A 21,857-nucleotide genomic window follows, 5' to 3' on the forward strand; every position below is an offset into this window, starting at 1 on the left:
GACAAGGCCCAGAGAGCGAAAGCCTTCCAAACATGGAGGAAGTGCCAATCCTGAGACTGGAGCTCACCTTGCCTTGAGCCAGTGTGTTGATGTGTCTTCACTGTGACTGAAACTTCAAAGGCATTTCATCTCTACGTGGAAGATGCTTCTTCTCTCATCTTCACTTCAGAAAATCTGTCTCAGGAAGGACATTTTGATGCTTTGGAGCGGGTCAGGAGAAAAAAAAAAAAAAGTTTCCATGAACTCTCTTGAAACACCCTTGACCACATTAATGGCATGGATACTTTTAAAACATAAATGAGCTACTTTGATTACTAAATGTTAAGAATAACATAACAAGTCAGGTAGAATGAGTTATAAAAACAAATCTGCAGTGCATAAAACAAAAACAACAAACCCACCCTGTATCACTTGAATCCATTCAATGCACAAGGTCAAATGTACACCACGTCAGGTGTCTCTAGGTAAGTTACTGTTCTGCACATTTGAGAATCAGAACTTTTTTTCAGCGTCGCACACAATCAGTAATTGCAACTGCACTGTAAGGCAAAAATAAATGCCACGATTCCTGCCTATTCTCTCGCCTGTGTTCACAGACAAATGAAAGCAGGAGGAGAGTGGTCTTTTCAAAGGGCACCTGCCGGAAAAGAAAGAAACAAACCTGACAGATGCACAAATTAACACACAGGAGGAGAAAAGTCGTAATCCAAAGCCTCCAATGTAATAATTACAGCTCTTTCTTGCTCCTTGAGACACATAAAGGAGGATTTCTCTCACTCCCCGCTTGCATTCTCTTTCTTCATCTCCACTCCACCTCGCACTACACAGCTTGGTGATCTGGTATTAATTGTTGCAAAAAAAAAAAAGCTGTGGAAGGACAACAAGTGCTTCTCATCCTAGTGTAATTGTGTCTGTAGGAATGGGAGGGGGGACTGGCATGAGAAGAAAGAAGGCTTCAATGCTAGCAGGGAGAGAAAAGAAAGATCTTCACTAGGCTTTTTGGCAGGAGAAAAGAAAAGCATTTGGTATAATGCGATATAATGGCACACTCTGGTGGACAGACAGGACAGTGAGACGCCATTGTTAAGCTAAAAGAGCACGTATTATTTCATGACTACTGCAGGCACATGAAAGCGACTCTTGTGCATTTAGTTCATGGTCTTGCCTATAATTTAAGATATTTTACTTTCAGTAAATCTATTAATAACACAAGAAGAATAGCTTCTGTTTTCATGGGCCTTTTTTCTAACCAAGTAACCAGTGTGTTTTATTTTGTAGATGTGACTTGTTTCTCTTTTTTTACATCCAGTACCGTTAGAAATTGTACCTACGGCAGTTAATTTGCCTTCACAACATTTCAACTTTTCCACACTTTGTTAGGCTACAACCACAGACTTTATTAATAATAATCATCATTATCTTTCTTTGTCACTGCATTTTTGTACATTCCAGTGAAATCTGCCCTCTGCGTTTAACCCATCCCTTAGGGTATGGGTTCCCAAACTTTTCAGCCTACAACCCCTAAAATAACAGTGCCACAGACCGGTGACCAACCTTTGGTTAGTAGGATGTATTTATTTATTTATTTATTCTGGTAAATTCTGAGAATGATGTCATAAAAGTACAAGAATAAATTAGTATTTTTATGAGAACTCTTACAGAAAAGTGCAGATATCTCCAAATGAGGAATGTTGACCATCTTGTAAAGTTACTTGGTTTCGGTTTCACAAATAAAGAAATACTAGATGTTATAAGCAAATCACCATCAAATAATCTCACGACATTCACAAAGAATCCTAAGACTAAAAGCAGCTCTTAGTGATGTAATTTTTCTTAGACTTTTGCCTTGGTAAGACAAAAGTTATTCAGAAAGCACCCTAGGCCTTGAGGGAGCTCCTAAAGTAAAACTAGGCTCACTAACTTTTAGTGAGCCTAAGGCTGCATCTGAAATGTTCTAATAATAGCTCCTGACTCCCGTTCCTTGACCTTTCATGGGGTCAACAGTTAAAACTCTGTTGTGGCGAGGGAAAGAACTTTGGACTGTGCCGATTCCCAGCAGCCTTTAGCTCCGTAGCTTAGTCATTACGCACCGGAAATGTACATGGATGATTCTACTAAAATCTAGGCGTACACACACACACACACACACACACACACACACACACACACACACACACACACACACACATATATATATATATATATATATATATATATATATATATATATATATAATGAATATAATGAATATTATTATGAATATTAATATTATATTTATGCTTGTATAATGAATAAATAAAAGCATAAATATATCTTCATTCTTACCTATGAAAGGAAATGGCAGGAGATCGGGTTTGTACTGTGAATCGGTGCAAATCCATTTCGCTCGACTATGTCCCTTCCAATATTGTGGCAACTTTGATGTGCGATTCAGCGCAAAACTATCCGTCAACGTATAAATTGATGTGAGGTCGGTACTCACAAATTGCAGGTTACATCTTTTTGTGTTCCAGTTTCCAGTTTCCAGTTCATACCGAGCTTGGTTCTGCTGGGGGTTTTCCTCCCTGTTAAAGGGGAGTTTTCCTCTCCACTGTCGCTTCATGCATGCTCAGTATGAGGGATTGCTGCAAAGCCATGGACAATGCAGACGACTCTCCCTGTGGCTCTACGCTTCTCCAGGAGTGAATGCTGCTTGTCAAGACTCAATGCAATCCGCTGAGTTTCCTTAGATAGGAAAATTTTTAGACCCATCTGTCTGTATAATCTGACTGAATTTGACTTTTTAAAGAGATGACATGTGTTGTGAATTGGTGCTATATAAATAAAACTGAATTAACGTTCCCAGAATGAATCCAGAAGCAGTCAACAGAGCCTGGAACAGCAGCTCGACCACCACAGGCCCCACTTACCGTAGTTGAGCTCAGTGTTCATAAGAAAGAGACTGAGCCAAAATGGCATCCATAGGAGAGTTCCAAGGCAAAGCCACTGCTGACCAAAGAAGACCCAAAGGCTTTTCTTAAATTTGGCACACAAAAAAAACCATTTTGATCATGCCTAAGATGTTTGGAAATATATTCAGTGGACTAAAGGGGAACTTGTGGGAAGGTTTCCATTTAGTTACATCTGATCAAAAACTAAAAAAACAAAAAAAAAAAAACGTGTCAGAAATAAAACATCACACCTACAGCCAGTTATAGTGGTGGTAGTGCGACGGTCTGGGATTGCTTTGTCGCTTCAGGACCTGAATGACTGGCTGTAACCCATGAAACAACAAATTCTGTTCCCGACCATTAGTTTCCGACCATCGGTAAGGCCAAGCAGGCTTGGTCATGCAGCAGGTCAACGATGAAACGCACAAAAGCAAGTCCATCTCTGTGTTGATGTAAAACTAACTGAAATCAAGCTTTTGGAGTTGAGTAGTCAAAGGCTTGACATAAATCCGATTCGGCTGATGACCTTACACAGGAAATTAAGGTTTTAAAACCTTTAAATGTGGCTAATTTAAAACGTTAGTGCAAAGAAGTGTGGGCCAAAATCCCTCCACAGCGATGTTAAAGACTCCTTCCCAGTTACTGCAAACATTTGCTGTTATTTGCTGCCACAGAGGTTGGCACCACCAGTTATTAGGCTGAGGAGGAAATAACTTTTTCCCATTGGGCAAAGATGGTTTGGATAACTTCTTTCCCTTAATGAAAGAAAGCTTGCTCTGAAAAAGGCATTCTCCTTTAACTTAATCTTTGTTTTTCTCTATATTTTTTCATTTTACAATGAAAACAAAAGCTGTTAGAGGACAAATGGATATTTCCACACATTATAACAAGCTGTTCTTTCACAGGTTCAACAATATTATAAAAGCAAATCAAACTCCTTTACAAAAAGCTATTAAGATATCAGACAATATTGCTCCATCTTATCATTGCAACATCCAAACTGTGAAGCTCTCCAAAAATGTGCAGCTTGATATATGAAATATTAAATGCTCTCACCTTTGATCCCGGACTAAAACAATTGCACAACACGTGGGACAGGAGGAGGTAGCAGAGGTGTCTGTAATTGGCCTTAATTTTTTTTTTTTTTTTTTTTTTGAGAAAACAACAACCCTGCAGTAAATACACGCTCATTGTAGGTGTCCAGCACCTTCAGCCAGAGAAAGTTTCATTCAAGAACAAGATTAAGGTCTAAATTAGGTGGGAAATCACATTGAAGCTGTATGGCATGTTCTGTCATTTTTTTAATAATGATAATAATACATTTTATTTAGAAGCACATTTATAAACATCCAAGGTCGCTTTACAAATGAAAATAAATAAAACAACAATAAAACCTCATCAATAAAGGTTCAACTCCCAGAGAATAAATATTCTTGAAGAGGCTTTTTATCCTGGACTTAAACGGGCGTACAGTGTCAATATTACGGATGTCCGATGGGAGAGAACTGGAGTTTGGGAGCAGAGCGAGAGACAGCACTGCTTACAAGGGCACTGAGGTAAAAAAAGGAAACAGAGAGATGGGTTGAGGAGGAAGATCTGAGGAAGTGGGAGGCCGAGGTGACATGAAGGAGGTCAGAGGAGTAAGGAGGGGCGAGGTTGGGGGATGACCTTGAATGTAAACAGAAGAATTTTGAATTAAATTCTGAATTTGACGGGGAGCCAGTGAAGTTGCTGTAAAACCTGTAATGATTCAAGCTGCTGAGCTCTGGACCAGTTGGAGCTTATGGAGTTTTTTTTATTCTTTTTTTTTTTTGCAATGGATGAAACAAAAAGGAGTTGCAATAGTCAATCAAGTGACAAGACTACAAGTATGAAGGCAGAGTGAAGGGAAAGGGAAGGACGTGAGCGTTTAGTATTGGCGCAGATGAAAATATGCAGACCGAGTCATATTATTGATTTGAGACATGAAGGATGGAGAGCTATCAAAGACGACAACCGGGTGAGGGAGAACTTTGGAGCTGTCGATGGAAAAAGTGTGCATTTTGGATAATATTGACTAAGTTTCTATGAGGAGCTGTTTTATCAGTTTAATTTTAGGAAATTGGTTGTAAGTCTCTGTCATATTATGTTGGCATATATGAGGACAGAGTTCAATAATAGGATTCTGCATGTATGAGAGCAATGCTGTCTTTACGTGAATAACGTTAACCTGCCAAGGAACAGATAGTAATGAACCATATACTAAAACCTGACACATTTTACATGTGAAATGTAATGTTTACTGTTTCCTTCCTAATAAATACAAAGTAATCTAAAAGGTCAGGTTCATTACTATTGTCTTTTTTTTTTTTGTTTGTTTTGCCGTTCACCTTTTTAGTGGGGGAAATTTAAGTAGGTTTAGAAAAACTTTAATTCCCCACCATGAGCCAAAATGACCAAAGCCAACTTTTAAATTCACACGATTGGCTAATTTACAAACCTCTTTATGTTAAAGTTACCTGTAACTTTTTTTACAGCTTTAAGAAGCTATGTAAGCATTATGTTTCTAATAGGCTCGTATTTTTCTGATAGTAAATGCAGTCAACTCTAAAAAATATTCATACACTTAGTAGATTTAAGCTAAAAAAAATAATTTCCAAATAAGTTCAATGCTATGACAATGCTCAACATTATTTTTTTGTTGTTGCTTTTGTTTTCAGATCATAGAGGGTGTAAAAAGGTGTAAAAAAAAAAAAAAAAAAGGAAAATATATATATCCACAAGGAAATCAAAATAAGACAAAAGTTGAAACCATTAACAAGTTGAAATAAGATTTAATAATAGATTCTCTTTTAGCTGACAAGCATCTCACGGTCATGCGCTGCTTAGAAACAACGCAGCAGTTTCAGCTTTCCCCCTTTTTCCTCAAGTCATCATTTCCATTCTATTCTCAATTTGACTTTAATCACGAAAACAGAATTTTAACCTTTTTTTCAAACTTTATTGCTGCGATTAATCTATAATTTTACTCTAACAGAAAAGGATTAAAAAAAAGATAAAAATCAACCAAAACACAATAAATCTTTTATTTTCCTCCCTTTGAACACTCGTGTATTTCTGATGAAAATTTAACAAATCTCTCAATAGGTAACAGAACACAAATAAAAATAGCATAATTTTGGGGGCAAAGCCTTTTTTTTCCCATCTTTCTTTACATCTTGAGAAGAAAGTTCAATAGAAAAAGCATTTATTGGCATCCCATCAAACCCTTGCTATAGTTCCTGTGCAGCTTTGTGCACATTTTTACTGGTATTCTCACCATTTATCGTTAAAGTGTCCCAGTCTGGGAGGCCTACTTGCCATCGCTCCCACTTTTAGCTCCCTCCACAGATTCTGTATAAAATTCAGATCTGGACGCTGGCCGGGCCGCCTCAAAACGTTAATACTTCCAGTCAGAAGAAACGTGCGGGCAAAAATAAAAGATTACTTTAAGCCTAAATATGCCAGATATGATTTACTTTGGACTTACTGTAGCTAAATTCGACCATGTTGTGTTTTATGTGACGGCGCTGGGCTTCACAGCCTACGTCTTGTTCCTCTTAAACTCTGAGGTGAACCATTTAGAACAACCTTGCTTATTTACAGGCACTCAGGCAAATTGAAAGTTATGGATCTGAGCTGCAGAATAGGAACTAAGTCGGTGTGGGGAAAAGAAGTAACAACACAAACACATCATTAGCGCTAAACATAAGTCTTTTTTTATTTAGCTAGTGAGTTACCAAGAGGAGAAAACTATCACATCTTTGCAGTTGATGGTTCTTTTGTTGGAGGGGGGGGGGGGTGAGTCTCCACCCGGTCGATTAGCTGACGGTGGAGGTTCTCCCACAGAGTTCTTTAGCCTGGGCTCCAGTTGGAGAACGTGGACATCAGAGCAAAGACAAGTCACCAGTTTCAACTGTGGCAAAGCAGCGGGTTTTCTCCTCAGACAAATGCACTTCAGAATGACAGAATCACAAGAAAAAAAAAAAAACAATTAAAAAAAAAAAAAAAAAAAAGGTGCGTATGCTGACGGTTCACCAGCCAGCTGCATAATCAGAAGCTTTTCGTACACAGAAAAAGATGCAGAAAGAAAAGGGGGCGAGGTAGGGCCGACCCTACGATTGGTGCGATTGTGGCCGATCGCTCCACCCCCCAAACCCGTCGATCTTCGGCGCTCGCCGTCTGGCAGGATCGGATGGAGATCGGTCCCGATTGAGCGATCTCTAATTCTCCTCAGGTGCAGATCAAACTCACCGACATCCCAAACATTCCAGGGAATAACGAGAAATAAACAATACAAAGTAAAATCAATGACTTCTCTGGTTAATCTGTTAGAAGCTCACAAACAAAAATAATCAAAAAGAACAGAGTTAGATAGTTAAGGGTATTGGCAGAGGCTGCTTAAAAGGACTGAAAGTGCTTAAAAGACAGAGTTTCGAACAGATTACGCTCTTCTTTTTTTTTTTTTCTCCCCCCTGGTGAGACAGGAGAACCGGGTTCTGATGCACCAATTAACGGATACAGGATGAGCCCACCTAATGTCGCGTTCAAGTGTTCAGATACATTGTGGTCTTGGGAGGACAGGCCGCGGCAGCCCCTCCACCGTTGGGGGTTAGGCTAATTTGATTTAAGGTCCTTCATCGTTAGTGTTGCAGCGCCGGCGGAGGGCTTTGCTTGAAGGTTACTGTTTGTTCCTGCTGCGCTCCTGGAGGAGGAAACAAGAGACTGCCAGTTAAGGAGAAATCTTAGTCAACACCAATAAAAAAAGACTTAAATTCAGCGTTATCAGTGGGATTTAGACTTTTTAGGAGCATCTTGATGAGTCAGAACATTGAAAAAAAAGCATTTTGTTTTCTGCAACCATTTAAAAAAGCTGAAGCTAATTAATGACATTCATCACGCCAGACGATGTAACTGAAGTGTTGATTTCAATTGTTCTGGCGCACGGCTAATGAAAACCTAAAACAGCTTCTCCGATAGCTTAAATATTACATAAGACCAATAAAAAAGGGATTTTTAACACATCAATGACAGCCTAAATGTGTGTTCATATACAGCGTCTGGATTCAGCTACTATTCAGGCTCATTATTGCATGAATTACACTGCAAAAACGGATCTAAAAAAGGGTAAAATGTTCTTAAAGTTAGTGTATTTGTCCTTGATTTGAGCAGGTGAATAAGATTATTTGCCAATGGAATGAGTATTTCGACCCCTAAAATAAGATAATTAGACATCCTGCGCTTGAAAAGAGGCGATGGAGATGAGTTGTTCCTATTTTAAGTGCAAAAATCTTATTCCATTGGCAAATCATCTTATTTACCTGCTCAAATCAAGGACAAATACACTAATTTTAAGAACATTTTACTGATTTTAAGTCCCGTTTTTGCAGTGTATCAGTACGGCGTGGCATGAAGGACATCCCCAGGAGTCGGCGCTGTTATTTTAGCAGCCTGCAGCATCTTAGGGCCGGCTGGCTGTCATCTTCCTCCGCGGTGAACAGCCGTGTCCAGTGTCAACCCTTAATGGCCACCGGCCAGCATGCTTTAGATGTTTCAACACAGAAAGGGCTCAGAACCAGACCTTTTTAGACCTTGATGACATGTTGAGGAGCAGAGAAACATCTAAAGCATGCTGAACCCGGCGGTCCTTCTCGACCGGACTTGAACATCTGGTCAAGTGGGTTTGCTAATGTTTTACAAACAGACGACATGGCTCCTTAAATCATCACTGACTGTGGAACCATCATTTCCAAATAAAAACGCTAAATTTACTTTTAACGCAGAAATAAAAAGTAAATGTCCCCCATGTCAGGGGGGCTCTAAAAACCTTGATTTCTGCCCTTCCAAAAGCCTGAAAACCCTTCACTTCTCAATCCTATTAAAGCTGAGGTTCTGACCGCTGCTTTAAGCTAAATGCTCTTCCTTCCACTCAACTTTCCATTAATACACTTCGATACAGCACTTTTTAAAGCGCCGACTTCTTTAGCAATAACCTTTTTGTGGTTTACCCCACTTATGGAGCACCGGTAAGTTTGGCATCGCTTAAAAAAGGTAGAGAAATTATAGAAAAGAAAAACGGACAAACTTTAAAATTGCTAAACGCATCGCCTTAAACTATAAGCCCTAAAAACCATTTCAGGGTAGCTCTTCAATTTATACCCATGTGAAAAAAATGAATAAAGCATTTAAAAAGATGATCAATGCGGCTATTAGCTTCCAAATGGGAGCCTCTTTGCGTGTCTTACATAACTCTGGTAGTACCTCATTTATGACATTTCTGTGTGCCACATTTAGATCCATCTATTAGCAAAAATAAAATAGGATATTTAAAAGGGTTTTGGTATGTTTTTGGTCGTCTTATTAAAAATAAAAAAGCTATTCTTTTTCAAGTGTGGGGGGAGCACTTACGTTTTCATCAGACTGCTTTAGTTTAGTTAGCCTGGAGGTTTAATCAGGTGAAGGAAAACGGACCTCCAGCTTCTGGACTGAAACATTTTTGCTAACTTTACATTTCGGCTTCATTAGCTTTGAATATATATTTTTTTATGCACATATCTTAAGCAGCGTTGGCGTGTCGACTCAGAGGGGAATATGTTCAAATATAAATCCTATAAGCCACGACATCAAAAGCACTTAACAGGCGAAGGGGATAAAACTTCTCATCTTAGTTCGGTCTAGAAACAGATACTGGGAAGCGGCTGACTCCGAGCATCCATGGTGTTATTACCGCAGCAGCCAGACAAATAATTTTTAGGGGTATTGGAGTAAAAAGGGGGGCAGCATATGAATGGATGCTGCAAGTTTCAGCTTTTTATTTGTAAAAAAAAGAAAAAAAAGAGAAGAACTTTTAGAAAAGTAAGACATTTTCACTTCACAGTTGCGCAATACTCTGCGCCGGTCTATCACAGTAAACCTCGATAGCCTTTCCAAACACCTGAGTGAAAAAAATTAATCTGTCACCAGGATAAAAGTTTTGCTTCTGCTAAAACAACCAGAGCAAGTAAGCGGCTCGCTTTAGCTAGGAAGCCGAGCAAAAACGTCGTTTAAAGCTCCCGAGGAATGCGCTAAGCAAACATTCAGCCGTGTTTACACTGCCAGGAGACCGCTGTCCCTACTTTTCTGCTCCGACCTGGTAAGTCTCACGTAGCCAGAGATAAAAGGAGACGGACATCCTAAAAAAAAAACAACGCGCCGTCACCCCGCCATGTCACATACTCAATGGCTGCTTATAGACGGCGGGAAGATGAGCGCTAGAAGGGCTCGTTTGAAGAGCAGCGCGGGGGAAAAAAACTTTTTGTTTTCTCCCGTTTCTGAGCTGAAACCGTGTCCTCATGGACGGTGTTCATTACAGTTCTCACACTGAGACCCAGGCCCCGGGAGTAACCCAACCCCCACCCCCCAGTGAAATATGGTCCATACAACACCTGGAGCTCAGAGCCATTTTCATTCTTCGAGTTAAAACACAACCTGGAAATAAGTCAAACTAATGACAGGGTTCCCACACCTTGGTGAACATCAAATTCAAGGACCTTTCAAGGACTTTCCAGGACCAATTTCCTCAAATTCAAGGACCACACGTGGCGGCATTTACCTACTGTGACCGCTGAATAGGTTATCATAATTTAATACAATGCAAACTCAATAAAAGACTAAACGGCATAGAAGTTGTTGGGTCAGAAGAAATGCAAGAAACTTAATTTGGACTTAATTTATAGCCTACATTGATATTGATCATATTCATAGCCTACATTTATATCCACAGTACATGGCTATGCCATACTACATTACATATAAGATGTACATTAGCCTACCGTTTCATGGAATTTTATGGAAAAAAGTGCAGCACTGAGATGTTCAGAATTATATCAATTTGTTTCACTTACTTTCATCTTTGATTAAGCTAGTTTTTGACTTTGACTCTGAAAAGTCGCAAAATATAGCGACAAAGTCGCTGAGTTGGCAACACTGCGTGAATGTAACCTATTGGACGCACGTAGGCCTAAACCGTAGCCTACTAACTAACGAAGAAGAGCGAACGTACTGTTGCAAATTAAAAGTCTGCGGAATCAACATAATTTTAAAAGATCGTGTGATAGTAAAATAATAACACGAGTCGTCATCCGTGGGAACTTTCAACCCCACAAAAAAAAATTCAAGGACTTTCATGGACAAGGTGTTTTTTTGGCTGTTTTCAAGAACTTTCAAGGGCCTTGAATTTATTTATTCAGATTCACAAACTTTCAAGGATTTCAAGGACCTGTGGGAACCCTGTAATGAGCATCATTGATTTTTCAACTACGGCAAATAAAAGGTTATTTCTGAATCCCTTCAGTTATGAAACAGTCATAAATTCATAATTATTAACCACCTTGGGACGGCGTTTATGAGACGCTGTTGTAGCTCAAGCCTGACATCACTGAGGCTGGGGAGGACGGGCCAGAACAACGGGCGGCCATTAACCTTGTCAGGTGAGGAAGGGCGAGGCCTCGGCCCGCGCCCCCCCCACCCCCCCCCCCCTTGTCATGTAACGAGGGCCGGCGACACAAACGGCGCCGCGCGGCTTTAGCTGCTGACAGTTTGCTTTCAGGATGCCCGAAAACACTGACTTGAAATATTTATGAGAAAGGAACCCGGCGCATATTAACAAGGTCGGCAACGAGGAATCAATACAGCATCGCTGGAGCAGTGGGAGAAACGGGTGGGGGTGGGGGGGGACGTGTTTGTTTTAATTAATATTAGAACGGACGCTGAAACGCAACACCAGCTATATGTTAATTTGCTGGTTTTATTGCTTGAACTAGCATTTGTTTTACACCAGTATTGTTACATGATTTAATTTCCCCGACGTTAAACTAAGGCGTGTTGTTCAGAGCGATTATGGCATTTCCTGATGTACATTATGCAGGAAAGCATTAACGGAGCTCTGCTCTGTGCCACGGCCCGTTTTAACCAGTTTGGAGCCTGGGAGCTGGTGTTGTTAAAAGGCTAATAAAGCATGAGGAGCCTGTGGATAGCAGGGGGGCGGGGTGGGGGGGGGCTTGGCATTCAACGGCAGATCAGAGCCTACCTCTGGAAAAAGGGAATGCCAGGAATGTGGGTTATTTCAGGAAACATAGAAGTCATCTAGCTCCACTGGGGCGACTCTTTGCAGCTCCTGAGAGGCTGATGCAGACCCGGGGTTTCCTGGACCTGCTCATGAGCAACGCTGAGGCGTCAGCAGACGTGGAACGACATCAGCTGATTACATTTACAACCACTGCCTGCAGAGATTTAGACATGCTCTGCCTGCTTTACAAATAAAGAGGCTAAAAATCCCACCAGGAACACACTGGGGGGCCTTTTAAAGAGTGGAAACACGCACTAAAGCAGGTTCTCGCTGGCGCATTTCAGCCTAACGGACCGGTGCGCTGAAAGTTGTCAAAGTTAAGCTGAAAATAGAAATCGGTACGCCGCGGATGTTTGAGAGCAACATAGAAAAGTCAGTAAACCTCCTGAAGCACATGAGCTAACGCTAGCTGTTATTAGCTTGACGAACAGCTTCCTTGGAGCTGCTCTAAGCAACGCTGCGCTGCCAGAATGCAAATGAGATGCAGCGAAATCCTGGTGAGGACCCTGTGAAGTGTCCCTATGATTGTCAGCTAAACGACCTACCAGTACGTGTGAATAAAATACCCACGGCTAGTCTAATAATTGGTCCCGCCTTTCCGCATTTTGCTAACCTGACTCCGCCAGATGGATTTGCTCCGCATATCCATCTGGAAACCTTCCGTTGAAGTAATTTTGGGAAGGGGCGAAAATACTGGTTAGCTGATTGGCCTATGTTGGTGATAGACGGGCCAAATAAACCAATCAGATCAACGAAGCATATGACGTACTAACAGCGACGACAAAAACACAACCACAAGCTCTTGCCGAAACCAGTCGGGAGAAGAGCAAAATCATCTTTTCCTCTGAGAAAAGCCTCCAGAGCAGCGTTTTGCTCTTCTTTCAGGGAAGAAATACTCTGTAATTCCGATAAAACTTGCTCGATAGCCACGCTAACGCTAGTTTCATCGGCTGAAGCCGCCATGTTCTTTAGACTGAACTGTCGCGCTTCTCGTTGCGTCACGCCTCAACCCGCCTCAAAGCCAACGCTGATTGGACGTGCGTTTGGTGAACGGCTCCAAATTTTCTTTAAAGGCATACTATGCAACATTTTTCAGTTAATTAATGTGTTCCATACCGTTTTGGATGATTAAATGAGTCATTTCAGGTCGAACAAAGGTTTTCTCGGCCGCCCTGGTGGTCTGTCGGACCTCGGCCCGCACCCACAGGTTCAGAAGTCTCGTGCAAGACCGCGAGAGTCGGTCTTGCTTTACGGCGAGAACTCCATGTGTTTTTGCCCTGCCGTTCACTGTATGCACGCGCGAAGGCAACAACAAAGAACCGCGTGTTAACCTCAAATAAAAATGCAAGCATATCGAGTTTTATTATTATTATTATTTTATTTATTTATTTATTTTAATGTTGGCGAGACGCTACGGCGGCCGCCTCGCCAAGATAGCGCTGCTGGAAGCCTGATGTTCATACTTTCACTGTGTTATTCATTGTTTGTACTGCCGTTTTTTCGACTTTTCATTGCGTTCGCCTGTCTGCTAAGCTCAAAACAACCGCGCCTGGCTTGACGGAGAAACCAGAACAGCTGAGCATCTTTACGACCGTGCACTTTTACTTTCGCCCTCTGGGGGGAGCCTCGCTGGAAAATCAACCCCGGTTGCATAGTATACCTTTAACGGAGAGTAGCCAGACTGATCTGCGAGTGAAACCTTGAAAGCTCGCGAGATCAGGATGGTCTCACGAGGCTAGCATTTTGCATGATGCGACCAATACATGTTGCAGGTGCAGACGGGTTCCTATGCAAGCTAATTTATCTCACCTTCCTCAACGCCTCCTCCTCTTCCTGACGTTTCTCGTAATGTGCAAAGTCATCAAAGATTGAGGTGGTATGCTTGTAAGTGGCGATCACTTTGAGCACTTGCTTGGCCTTCTCCAGAGGCACCTCCTGAGTGTCCCTGGAGTTGGTCACCGGCTTGTTGTCATTGTTCTCCAGCCGGATGTGACGCAGCTGGTTGTTGGGCACATCCTTGATGAAGATCCACTTCACCTCAAACTTGCCCTTCCACTTGTCCTGAGACCAGACGCCCGCGTAGGCGTTGTAGTCCACCGGCGAGCGCATCTCGGCCACGCCGCAGAAGTGCCCGCTGCCGTTGACGCTGAACAACAGGTACAGGGGCCCCTTGTTGCACAGCGAGCGGTAGGCGGCGTCCAGACGCTTGTTCCCGTGTTCTGTGCTGCACCAGATGGAGTACTTGATCGACCGGTGGATGTCGTCCTCCGAGTAGCTCTTGATGATGAACACGCGTCCGTTTTTCAAGCTCCAGTCAAAGTCTTTGGGGTTGTAGTTGTTGAGGGTGCGCAGCTTCTCCAGCACGGGGTGCACCTCTCCGGAGCAAGGGGAGGCACTAAGCGGGACCCCGCCGCCCAGCCCGAAGCCCTCGCCGCGGTTCCTGGGGGCGACCCAGCGGTTGGGGGGCGGGCCGAGCTGCTGAGGTTGCTGTTGGTGAAGGTGCTGTGGGAGTCCGGGTTGGGAGGGGAGGTGCAGGTGGGGAGGGCCGTGGGGCAGAGGCTGCGGGTGCTGGGGTGACTGGATAGACTGGAGCTGGAAGGGCTGGTGCTGATGCTGGGGTTGGTGAGGAGGTTGATGGGGCAGGGGGTTCTGCAGTAAGGGCTGGGGCTGAGCTAGGAGCGGCTGCTGCACCAGAGGCTGATGGGGCATCATAGTCTGAGCTAACGGGGGTTTGTTTAAAGAGCCCTTATCGTCCCAGGTACCAATGTTCATGTTGTGCTTAATCGGGGGTGGGGGGATGGCGGCGCCTCCCGCCATCCCCATGTTGGCTTTGGGTTTGACCTTGGGCTGGGGTTTGGCCGGCTTCTTGGCGATCGCCGCCCAGGTGGCGGGTTTGGGGGCAGACGAGTTGACGGAGGGAGGGAGATTATTGGTCGCCGTGCTGTTCATGCCCACTGTGCCCCCCAGAGGTGAGCCGACGGTTTTGGTGACGGCCGCCACCATGTCGGTGCCCAGTTTCAGCCCCGTCATACCCTGCTCTATGCTGTTCAGCACTGGGACCTTACTGAGCTGGGAGTCACTCCCGAAGCCCGCCTGTCCGTCTGTGATCGCCCGACCCAGTGAGCTGGGGGCGTAGCCATAGCTGGTGCTATAGACTGAACTCTGAGTTGACTGACCCTGAGAGACGCTGGTACCCCAGGTGGAAAAGTCTGCACTACCGGGAAAGAAGTTGAAGCCATGCTGCCCGAGGAAGGGAGGGGTGTTTCCTAGGGCACCTGGCTGGCTGAAAACACCGTCGGGGATAAAGTGCGGCTCCCCGTTACTCATCTGTCCGTAGGTAGTAAGGTAGGGCATGGGTGGATCTCCAGCTGTGGACCATGCAGCCTCTCCCAGAGAATAAGGAAAACCAATGGATGGAGCATAGTAGCTGGGCATGTAAGGATCAGACATTGGTGGATAGCTGTTACCCTGCATGGCATAGAAAAAAACAAAACAGAAAACTATTATTCAAAATGGCGCTTAACATTTTATTACTCTTTGTAGAAACAGTTGTTTAGAGAACATCTGTTCATATTCAGTAACCCATACCGTGCTCCACAACTGATTTATATTCTCCTTTGGTTTATAGAGAGGCTCTGTTCATACGAATGAACCCAAGTTTCTTGTATCTGGCAACATTTCAGTGTCCACCTATTAATAGTAACACCTCAGATTTAGACGAAAAGGCAAACATTACAGCATCACTGAGCAGTTTGGTCCTAAATAGAGGAGTAATTTTGTACTCATTGTGCTTTAGTAAGTAGACTTTATGCATATAGAACCTTTCACAGGATAAAACCCACAAAGTCGTAGAGATCATTTGCCAAGACCAAAAAAAAATTATTAAAAAGTAGTGAATAAGTATATTTGGAACTAAAAATCATCTTTACAAAATGATTTGTGCATTTTAACCCATTGCCTGAATCTACACTACATAAAGAAATGTACCAAGAAGACAGAGAGGCACACAAAGTGAACAAGATGATAGAAGCTATGTGTGAATCAAATTCAGGGAATTATTTTTTCTGCAACAGTTTCAGAGACAATAAAAAGATTACTTTTAAAACTGGATTTATGTGGCGAGGCAGCAGCAGCTGTGGTGTGCCTGTGAGACGGCACTGAGGGAAGTGGCCACTCTCGCTCTCACTGCTGCCCAGTGACACCAGAACGACTGGTGCTTTCAGTAAAGTCGCCATCAAAACAAAAAAGTCGCCATAAATTGTCTGTTGCTAGTCGCTGAGAAGTCGCCTAATATAGCAACGAAGACGATACATGGGACTGGACTGTTGTCTTTAGTTTTCCTTCCCCCTGACTGCAGCACTGTAGCCAACAGGCAGCTTCACAGCCAGGCAGGAAGAAGCCGGCGATGTTGGTTTTTCAAAATAAAGTACATTTTAACGTTTCATTTCAAACTCTGATTATGGTTGGTATAAGTGCACAAATATAGGCTATACATAATACAGGGTGAATACCCTCACCGGCCACTTTATTAGGTAGACCTTACTAGTACCGGGTTGGACCCCTTCTGCCTTCAGGAATGCCTTAATCCTTTGTGGAATAAATTCAACAAGTTACTGAAAACATTCATCAGAGAGTTTGGTCCATATTGACATGATAGCATCATGCAGATGCTGCAGATTTGTCGGCTGCACATCCATGATGCGAATCTCCCGTTCCACCACATCCCAAAGGTGCTCTATTGCATTGAGCTCTGGTGATTGGAGGGCTTTTGAGTGCAGTGAACTCATTGTCATGTTCAAGAAACCAGTCTGAGATGATTCGTGTTTTATGACATGGTGCGCTGTCCTGCTGGAAGTAGCCAAGATGGCTACTCTGTGGTCATAAAGGGATGGACATGGTCAGCAACAATACTCAGGTAGGCTGTGGCGTTGGCACGATGCTCCATTGGTACTAAGGGGCCCAAAGAGTGCCAAGAAAATATTCCCCACACCATGACACCACCACCACCAGCCTGAACCGTTGATAAAAGGCAGGATGGATCCATGCCTTCATGTTGTTGATGCCAAATTCTGACCCTACCATCCGACTGTCACAGCAGAAATCGAGACTCATCAGACCAGGCAACGTTTTCCCAATCTTCTATTGTCTAATTTTGGTGAGCCTGTGCTAATTGTAGCCTCAGTTTCCTGTTCTTAGCTGACAGGAGTGGCACCCGATGTGGTCTTCTACTGCTGTAGCCCATCCACCTCAAGGTTCGACGTGTTGTGCGTTCAGAGATGCTGTTCGGCAGACCTTGGTTGGAACGAGTTACTGTTGCCCTTCTATCAGCTCGAACCAGTCTGGCCGTTCTCCTCTGACCTCTGGCATCAAGAAGGCATTTGCGCCCACAGAACTGCCGCTCACTAGATATTCTATCTTTTTCAGACCATTCTCTGTAAATCCTAGAGATGGTTGTGTGTGAAAATCCCAGTAGATTAGCAGTTTCTGAAAAACCCAGACCAGCCCGTCTGGCACCAACCACCATGCCACGTTCAAAGTCACATAAATTACCCCCCCCCCCCCCCCCCCCCCCCATTCTGATGCTCGGTTGGAACTGCAGCAGATCTTCTTGACCATGTCTACATGCCTAAATAGAGTAAGTTGAGTGTCTGCCATATGATTCGCTGATGAGACATTTGAGATAACGAGCAGTTGGACAGGTGTACCTAATAAAGTGGCCACTCAGTGTAATATTTTAACATGAAGGTTTAAACTACGACAAAGTCCAAACGCCACAAAACCAAGAGTCAACCAATCCCAGGGAAAGCAAAAGGTCCTAAACTGTCTCGAACACTCCTTTCAAAGCAGAAGCTTAACTTTTACTTCCCGTCTGTGATGAAACCCGTCATCATTATGCCTCCCAAGTGGATAGTTTGACGGTTTAAAATAAAATTGAACAGGAGCCTGATCATTTCCCCATTTTTTTTTTTACCGTTGAGCAGAAGAATCAATGCAAGCTGATGCTTTTAACGACCCAGCGCCTTGCCAAAGTGTTCATGTCCCTAGAACATTTTCACATGCCACGTTTCAACAACAAGACTTTAATGTATTCTGTTGGGGTTTTACGTTACAGACCTACACAAAGCGCAGAACACCTGAAGAGGGACGGCCAGGTAGAAACGGTGCCGCGGGTATTTAGCCCTCTTTACTCTGGTAGCCCTCAATTAACCTGAGTACATCCAGCTGCCCTAAGAAGTCGCCTGATTGCTAAACAGCTAATTAGTGAAAGATTATTCACAGCGAAACACGGTGGTGGAGGCGTCATGCCGTGTGTCCGCCAGTTAAGCAAAGACAGGAGAAACCGGGCAGGGGGTGATGGGACAAAGGATGGCGCTAGATATGGGGCACAAAGTGTTGACTCAAAGAAGCAGAACACAAGTGAAAACCAGAGTTTTCTGATTTTTTTTTTTTTTTGTAATTATGTACTGCTGGGGGTGGCCGAGTGGTTAGAGTGGTTAGAGCAGCGCGCTTGCAGTCAGAGAAGGTTGCAAGTACCCGGTTCGATCCCCGGTCCCGGCACTCTGGGTCCTTGAGCAAGACCCTTAACCCCAGATTGCTCCCCGGGCGCCGCACATGGCAGCCCACTGCTCCCCAAGGGTGATGGGTTAAAAGCAGAAAACAAATTTTATTGTAGTGTATGTTTCAATGACAATAAAGATGCTATTACTATTACTATTATTATTATTATTAAAAAAAATTTAGTACCCAGAACTTGTACCCAGGCTCTTTAATAGAAAAATGAAAGGGGAAGTCGCTGATTTCGAAAGCTAAGATTTTCCAAAATAGGTGAAGGTGACACAGCTATGTGGGTCAGCTATGTGGAAAACGGATGTGGCAACCCTGCACTTTAGTTTGCACCTCACCTGATTTGTCTGGCCGCTTAGGTAAGGCTCAAAATCATCCTCGTTTACACCATCCTTCTGATGCATGGATCCGTTTTGCACTAAAAATTAAATAAAACAAAAAAAAAAAAAAACAGGAGAAGATCAGTAATCAGGAGTGGCTGCATTCCCCCAAACAGTCATGGTGTCAGATGGCTACATCTTGATCATAGCTACGCTGCTGCTGCTGCTGTGTTGTGTTGTGTTGTGTCAACAACACTCCAGGCTGCAGTTTGGACCTCAGCTTTTACAACCCTGTCAGCCGCCGGGCAGCGCGGCGTAAGCTGTAAGCTAACCCGGCGGAGGGGCACCAAACTCCGGCGGAAAGCCTTACCTTTGTGGCCTTGTCCTTTGGTTCTCTGAAACAACAAGACAGAACAGACAGACATGCGTTAAAAAAAAAAAAACACGCCGGCAGTGCATGCTCGTGTGCCACAGTGACAGCGCTCTGCGCGAGGGCTCCCAGCCCGGATGTTAGCATTTACGGGTCGCTCCGTCTTACCAAACCGGATGTGAAACGCTCTGACAACCAGTGAACGGTGCCGCATTGGCAACCGGCTGCAGCCGGTGTGGGTCGGCGGAACCGTCGGCCTGTTAACCCCCCCTCCTCCCCCCCGAGCTAACAACAACCACCACTTTACAGCCTGTTTGGTTCTGGTACCGTCCGTAAAGTTTCCCGTCGCCCCCCGGAGCTAGCATCCAAGCCAACGGCTACAACGAACCTGATCGACTGTGGTCGCAGACATCCTCCAGGAACCGAAAGCTGCTCGTCAGACTGTCCGCGGCTTCTCTCTCGCTCCCTCCCTCCTTCTTCTTCTTCTTGCTCGTCTCTCCGTTTCCTGCACTTCGGTGCTGCTTTCCTGGTTCGTCCGTGAACGTTACCGGGCGGTGTTTTTTTTCTTCTTCTTCTTCACCTTCTCGCCCCCCCCTCGCTATCTATCTCTCTCTTTCTCTCTGCCGGGGCTAAGAGCTGACGACGGCCGGCCTCTTCCAGGTGCTTCGGGCGACTCTGTGTCCGCCGAGGAGGAGGCGTCACTCTGACTCGGGGGTTTAGTCAGTCAGTCAGTCTGAAAGTGAGAGGAATATCCCTCACTATATTCCACAATGGCGGACAGGCTTTTTTTTTTTTTTACTCCCGCTTCCGCTCCGTCCTGCTGCTCCGTGACCTTCCGCCTGTGACGCTCTGAGTCATGTTACAAACCACCGCTCCACATGACGGTCACAAACACGCAGCAACTTTGTCTGCTTCTGCTTATTATCTTCCCCTCACGGCGCCGTTTCAGTAACCCAGCCTCCTAGCCGCCATGCTAACTGATCAGCTTGCCTTCCTGGAGAGGGGCTTTCACTTCAAAGCGTCGGTCTCCAGACCCCCTGGATAGACGCCTGCAACAAGCAGCGGCATAAAACTACAGAGGAGTATGGGAAGCCAAAAGGGCCAAAATTCATCAACAAGTCATACTTTGAACAAAAACGAAAATAAGCACTTTTAATGAACATTATTTAGTAATGTTAATTAAACATTAAAGGCCATGTTGTGACCTGAGCCATATTCCAGTGGAATTTTATTTTATTTAGTCAGTACTACGGTGGCCGACATGTGCAAACGCACTGCAAAAAACATAGGCTATGTTCACACTGCAGCCTGAAGTGACCCAATTCTGATTTTTTTTTGCCCATATGCGACCTGCATCTGATCTTTTCATGGCAGTCTGAACACCACAGATGGGATTTTTTTCAAATGCGACCTAGGCCACTTGGGCTACGGTCACACTGCAGGCTTTGATGCTCAATTCCGATTTTTTTTTTTGTGAAATCGGATTTTTTTGTGTGTCCATTCACATTTCCAAATATATGTGACTTGTATGTGATCTCCTGTGTGAACTGCATTAATGCACCTAAGGCTACGTTCACATTGCAGCCTGAAGTGACCCAATTCCGATTTTTTTTTTGCCCATATGTGACCTGTATCTGATCTTTTTATGACAGTCTGAACGACACAGATCAGATTTTTTCCAATGCGACCCAGGCCACCTGGATATGTGGTCCTGAATCCGATACGTATCTGATCTTTTCAAATGCGACCTGTGTGTACGGCCGGGTTGCATTTATCCGACCTTTACGTCATTGATACTCGACAAACGGCACTATTCTGCGTCCTGCTATGCAGCAGCGGGAAAAGAAACGACAACCATGGCGGACAACAATGAGGAGAACAGTCAATGGAGAGAAACCTCCGGGTTAGAAAAGAAATTAAAGATTGCAAAATGCGCGCCAGAATTATAATCCATGTTTACTTTAGCAAACACTGAGCACGCTTGCTACGTGTGACGTCATCACGTCCTCAACTACGCATGCGGGACACTTAAGTTGTATGAATTTAGTTCACACAGGAGATCACATACAAGTCGCATATATTTGGAAATGTGAACAACCACGCAAAAATATCGGAATTGAGCATTAAGGCTTGGAGTGTGAACGTAGCCATAGATGCACTGCAGACACAAAATGTGCTCCAAACGCAAAAAAAGAGGCAAAGGTCTGCCATTTACAGACCCCAGACTGCAGTGATTGACACACAGAGGTGGGTAGAGTAGCCAGAAACAGAAGTAAGAGCAGAAGTACTACAACGTATTTTTACTCAAGTCAAAGTAAAAAGTGCCCAACTAAGAAATTACTCAAGCAAGAGTAAAAAAAAGTATTTGGCAAGATGGTTACTCTGAGTAAATATTTATAATTGATTTAATGTTTTAAAATTATATTTGGTCAGGAAAAAATATTAAACTAAGTACAGATTCTGGTATTTTAACAACTAACATAAAACATTTACCAACAATAACAATTCCAAAGTAGCAAATTAGGGCAGATGAAACACTTTTCTAAACA

At 43.7% G+C, this 21,857-nt stretch overlaps 1 protein-coding gene across 1 annotated transcript; it reads right to left on the reverse strand.

The window, feature by feature from the left end:
* Positions 1 to 6,644: 6,644 nt before the first annotated feature.
* On the reverse strand, positions 6,645 to 20,369 carry ythdf3 (YTH N(6)-methyladenosine RNA binding protein 3). Its single transcript, XM_012857457.3, has 5 exons — positions 19,697 to 20,369; positions 19,309 to 19,333; positions 18,957 to 19,036; positions 13,864 to 15,522; positions 6,645 to 7,653 (listed from the first exon to the last, which is right to left on the reverse strand). Exons 1-5 carry the CDS (start codon positions 19,718 to 19,720, stop codon positions 7,630 to 7,632), a joined length of 1,812 nt encoding a protein of 603 aa, XP_012712911.2. The 5' UTR covers positions 19,721 to 20,369; the 3' UTR covers positions 6,645 to 7,629.
* Positions 20,370 to 21,857: the final 1,488 nt, after the last annotated feature.

The sequence above is a fragment of the Fundulus heteroclitus genome, chromosome 21 (genome assembly GCF_011125445.2).
Source record: "Fundulus heteroclitus isolate FHET01 chromosome 21, MU-UCD_Fhet_4.1, whole genome shotgun sequence".
NCBI lineage: Eukaryota > Metazoa > Chordata > Actinopteri > Cyprinodontiformes > Fundulidae > Fundulus > Fundulus heteroclitus.

What these genes read in the sequence shown, in the direction of transcription:
- ythdf3 (XM_012857457.3), bottom strand. Translation starts at nt 19,720, where the DNA reads ATGTCTGCGACCACAGTCGATCAG. An exon ending in CTGCGACCACAGTCGATCAG is followed by an intron (nt 19,334 to 19,696) that starts GTTCGTTGTAGC and finishes TTGTTGTTTCAG; the next exon opens with AGAACCAAAGGACAAGGCCA. An exon ending in AGGAGGAGGCGTTGAGGAAG is followed by an intron (nt 7,654 to 13,863) that starts GTGAGATAAATT and finishes TTCCTCCTCCAG; the next exon opens with GAGCGCAGCAGGAACAAACA.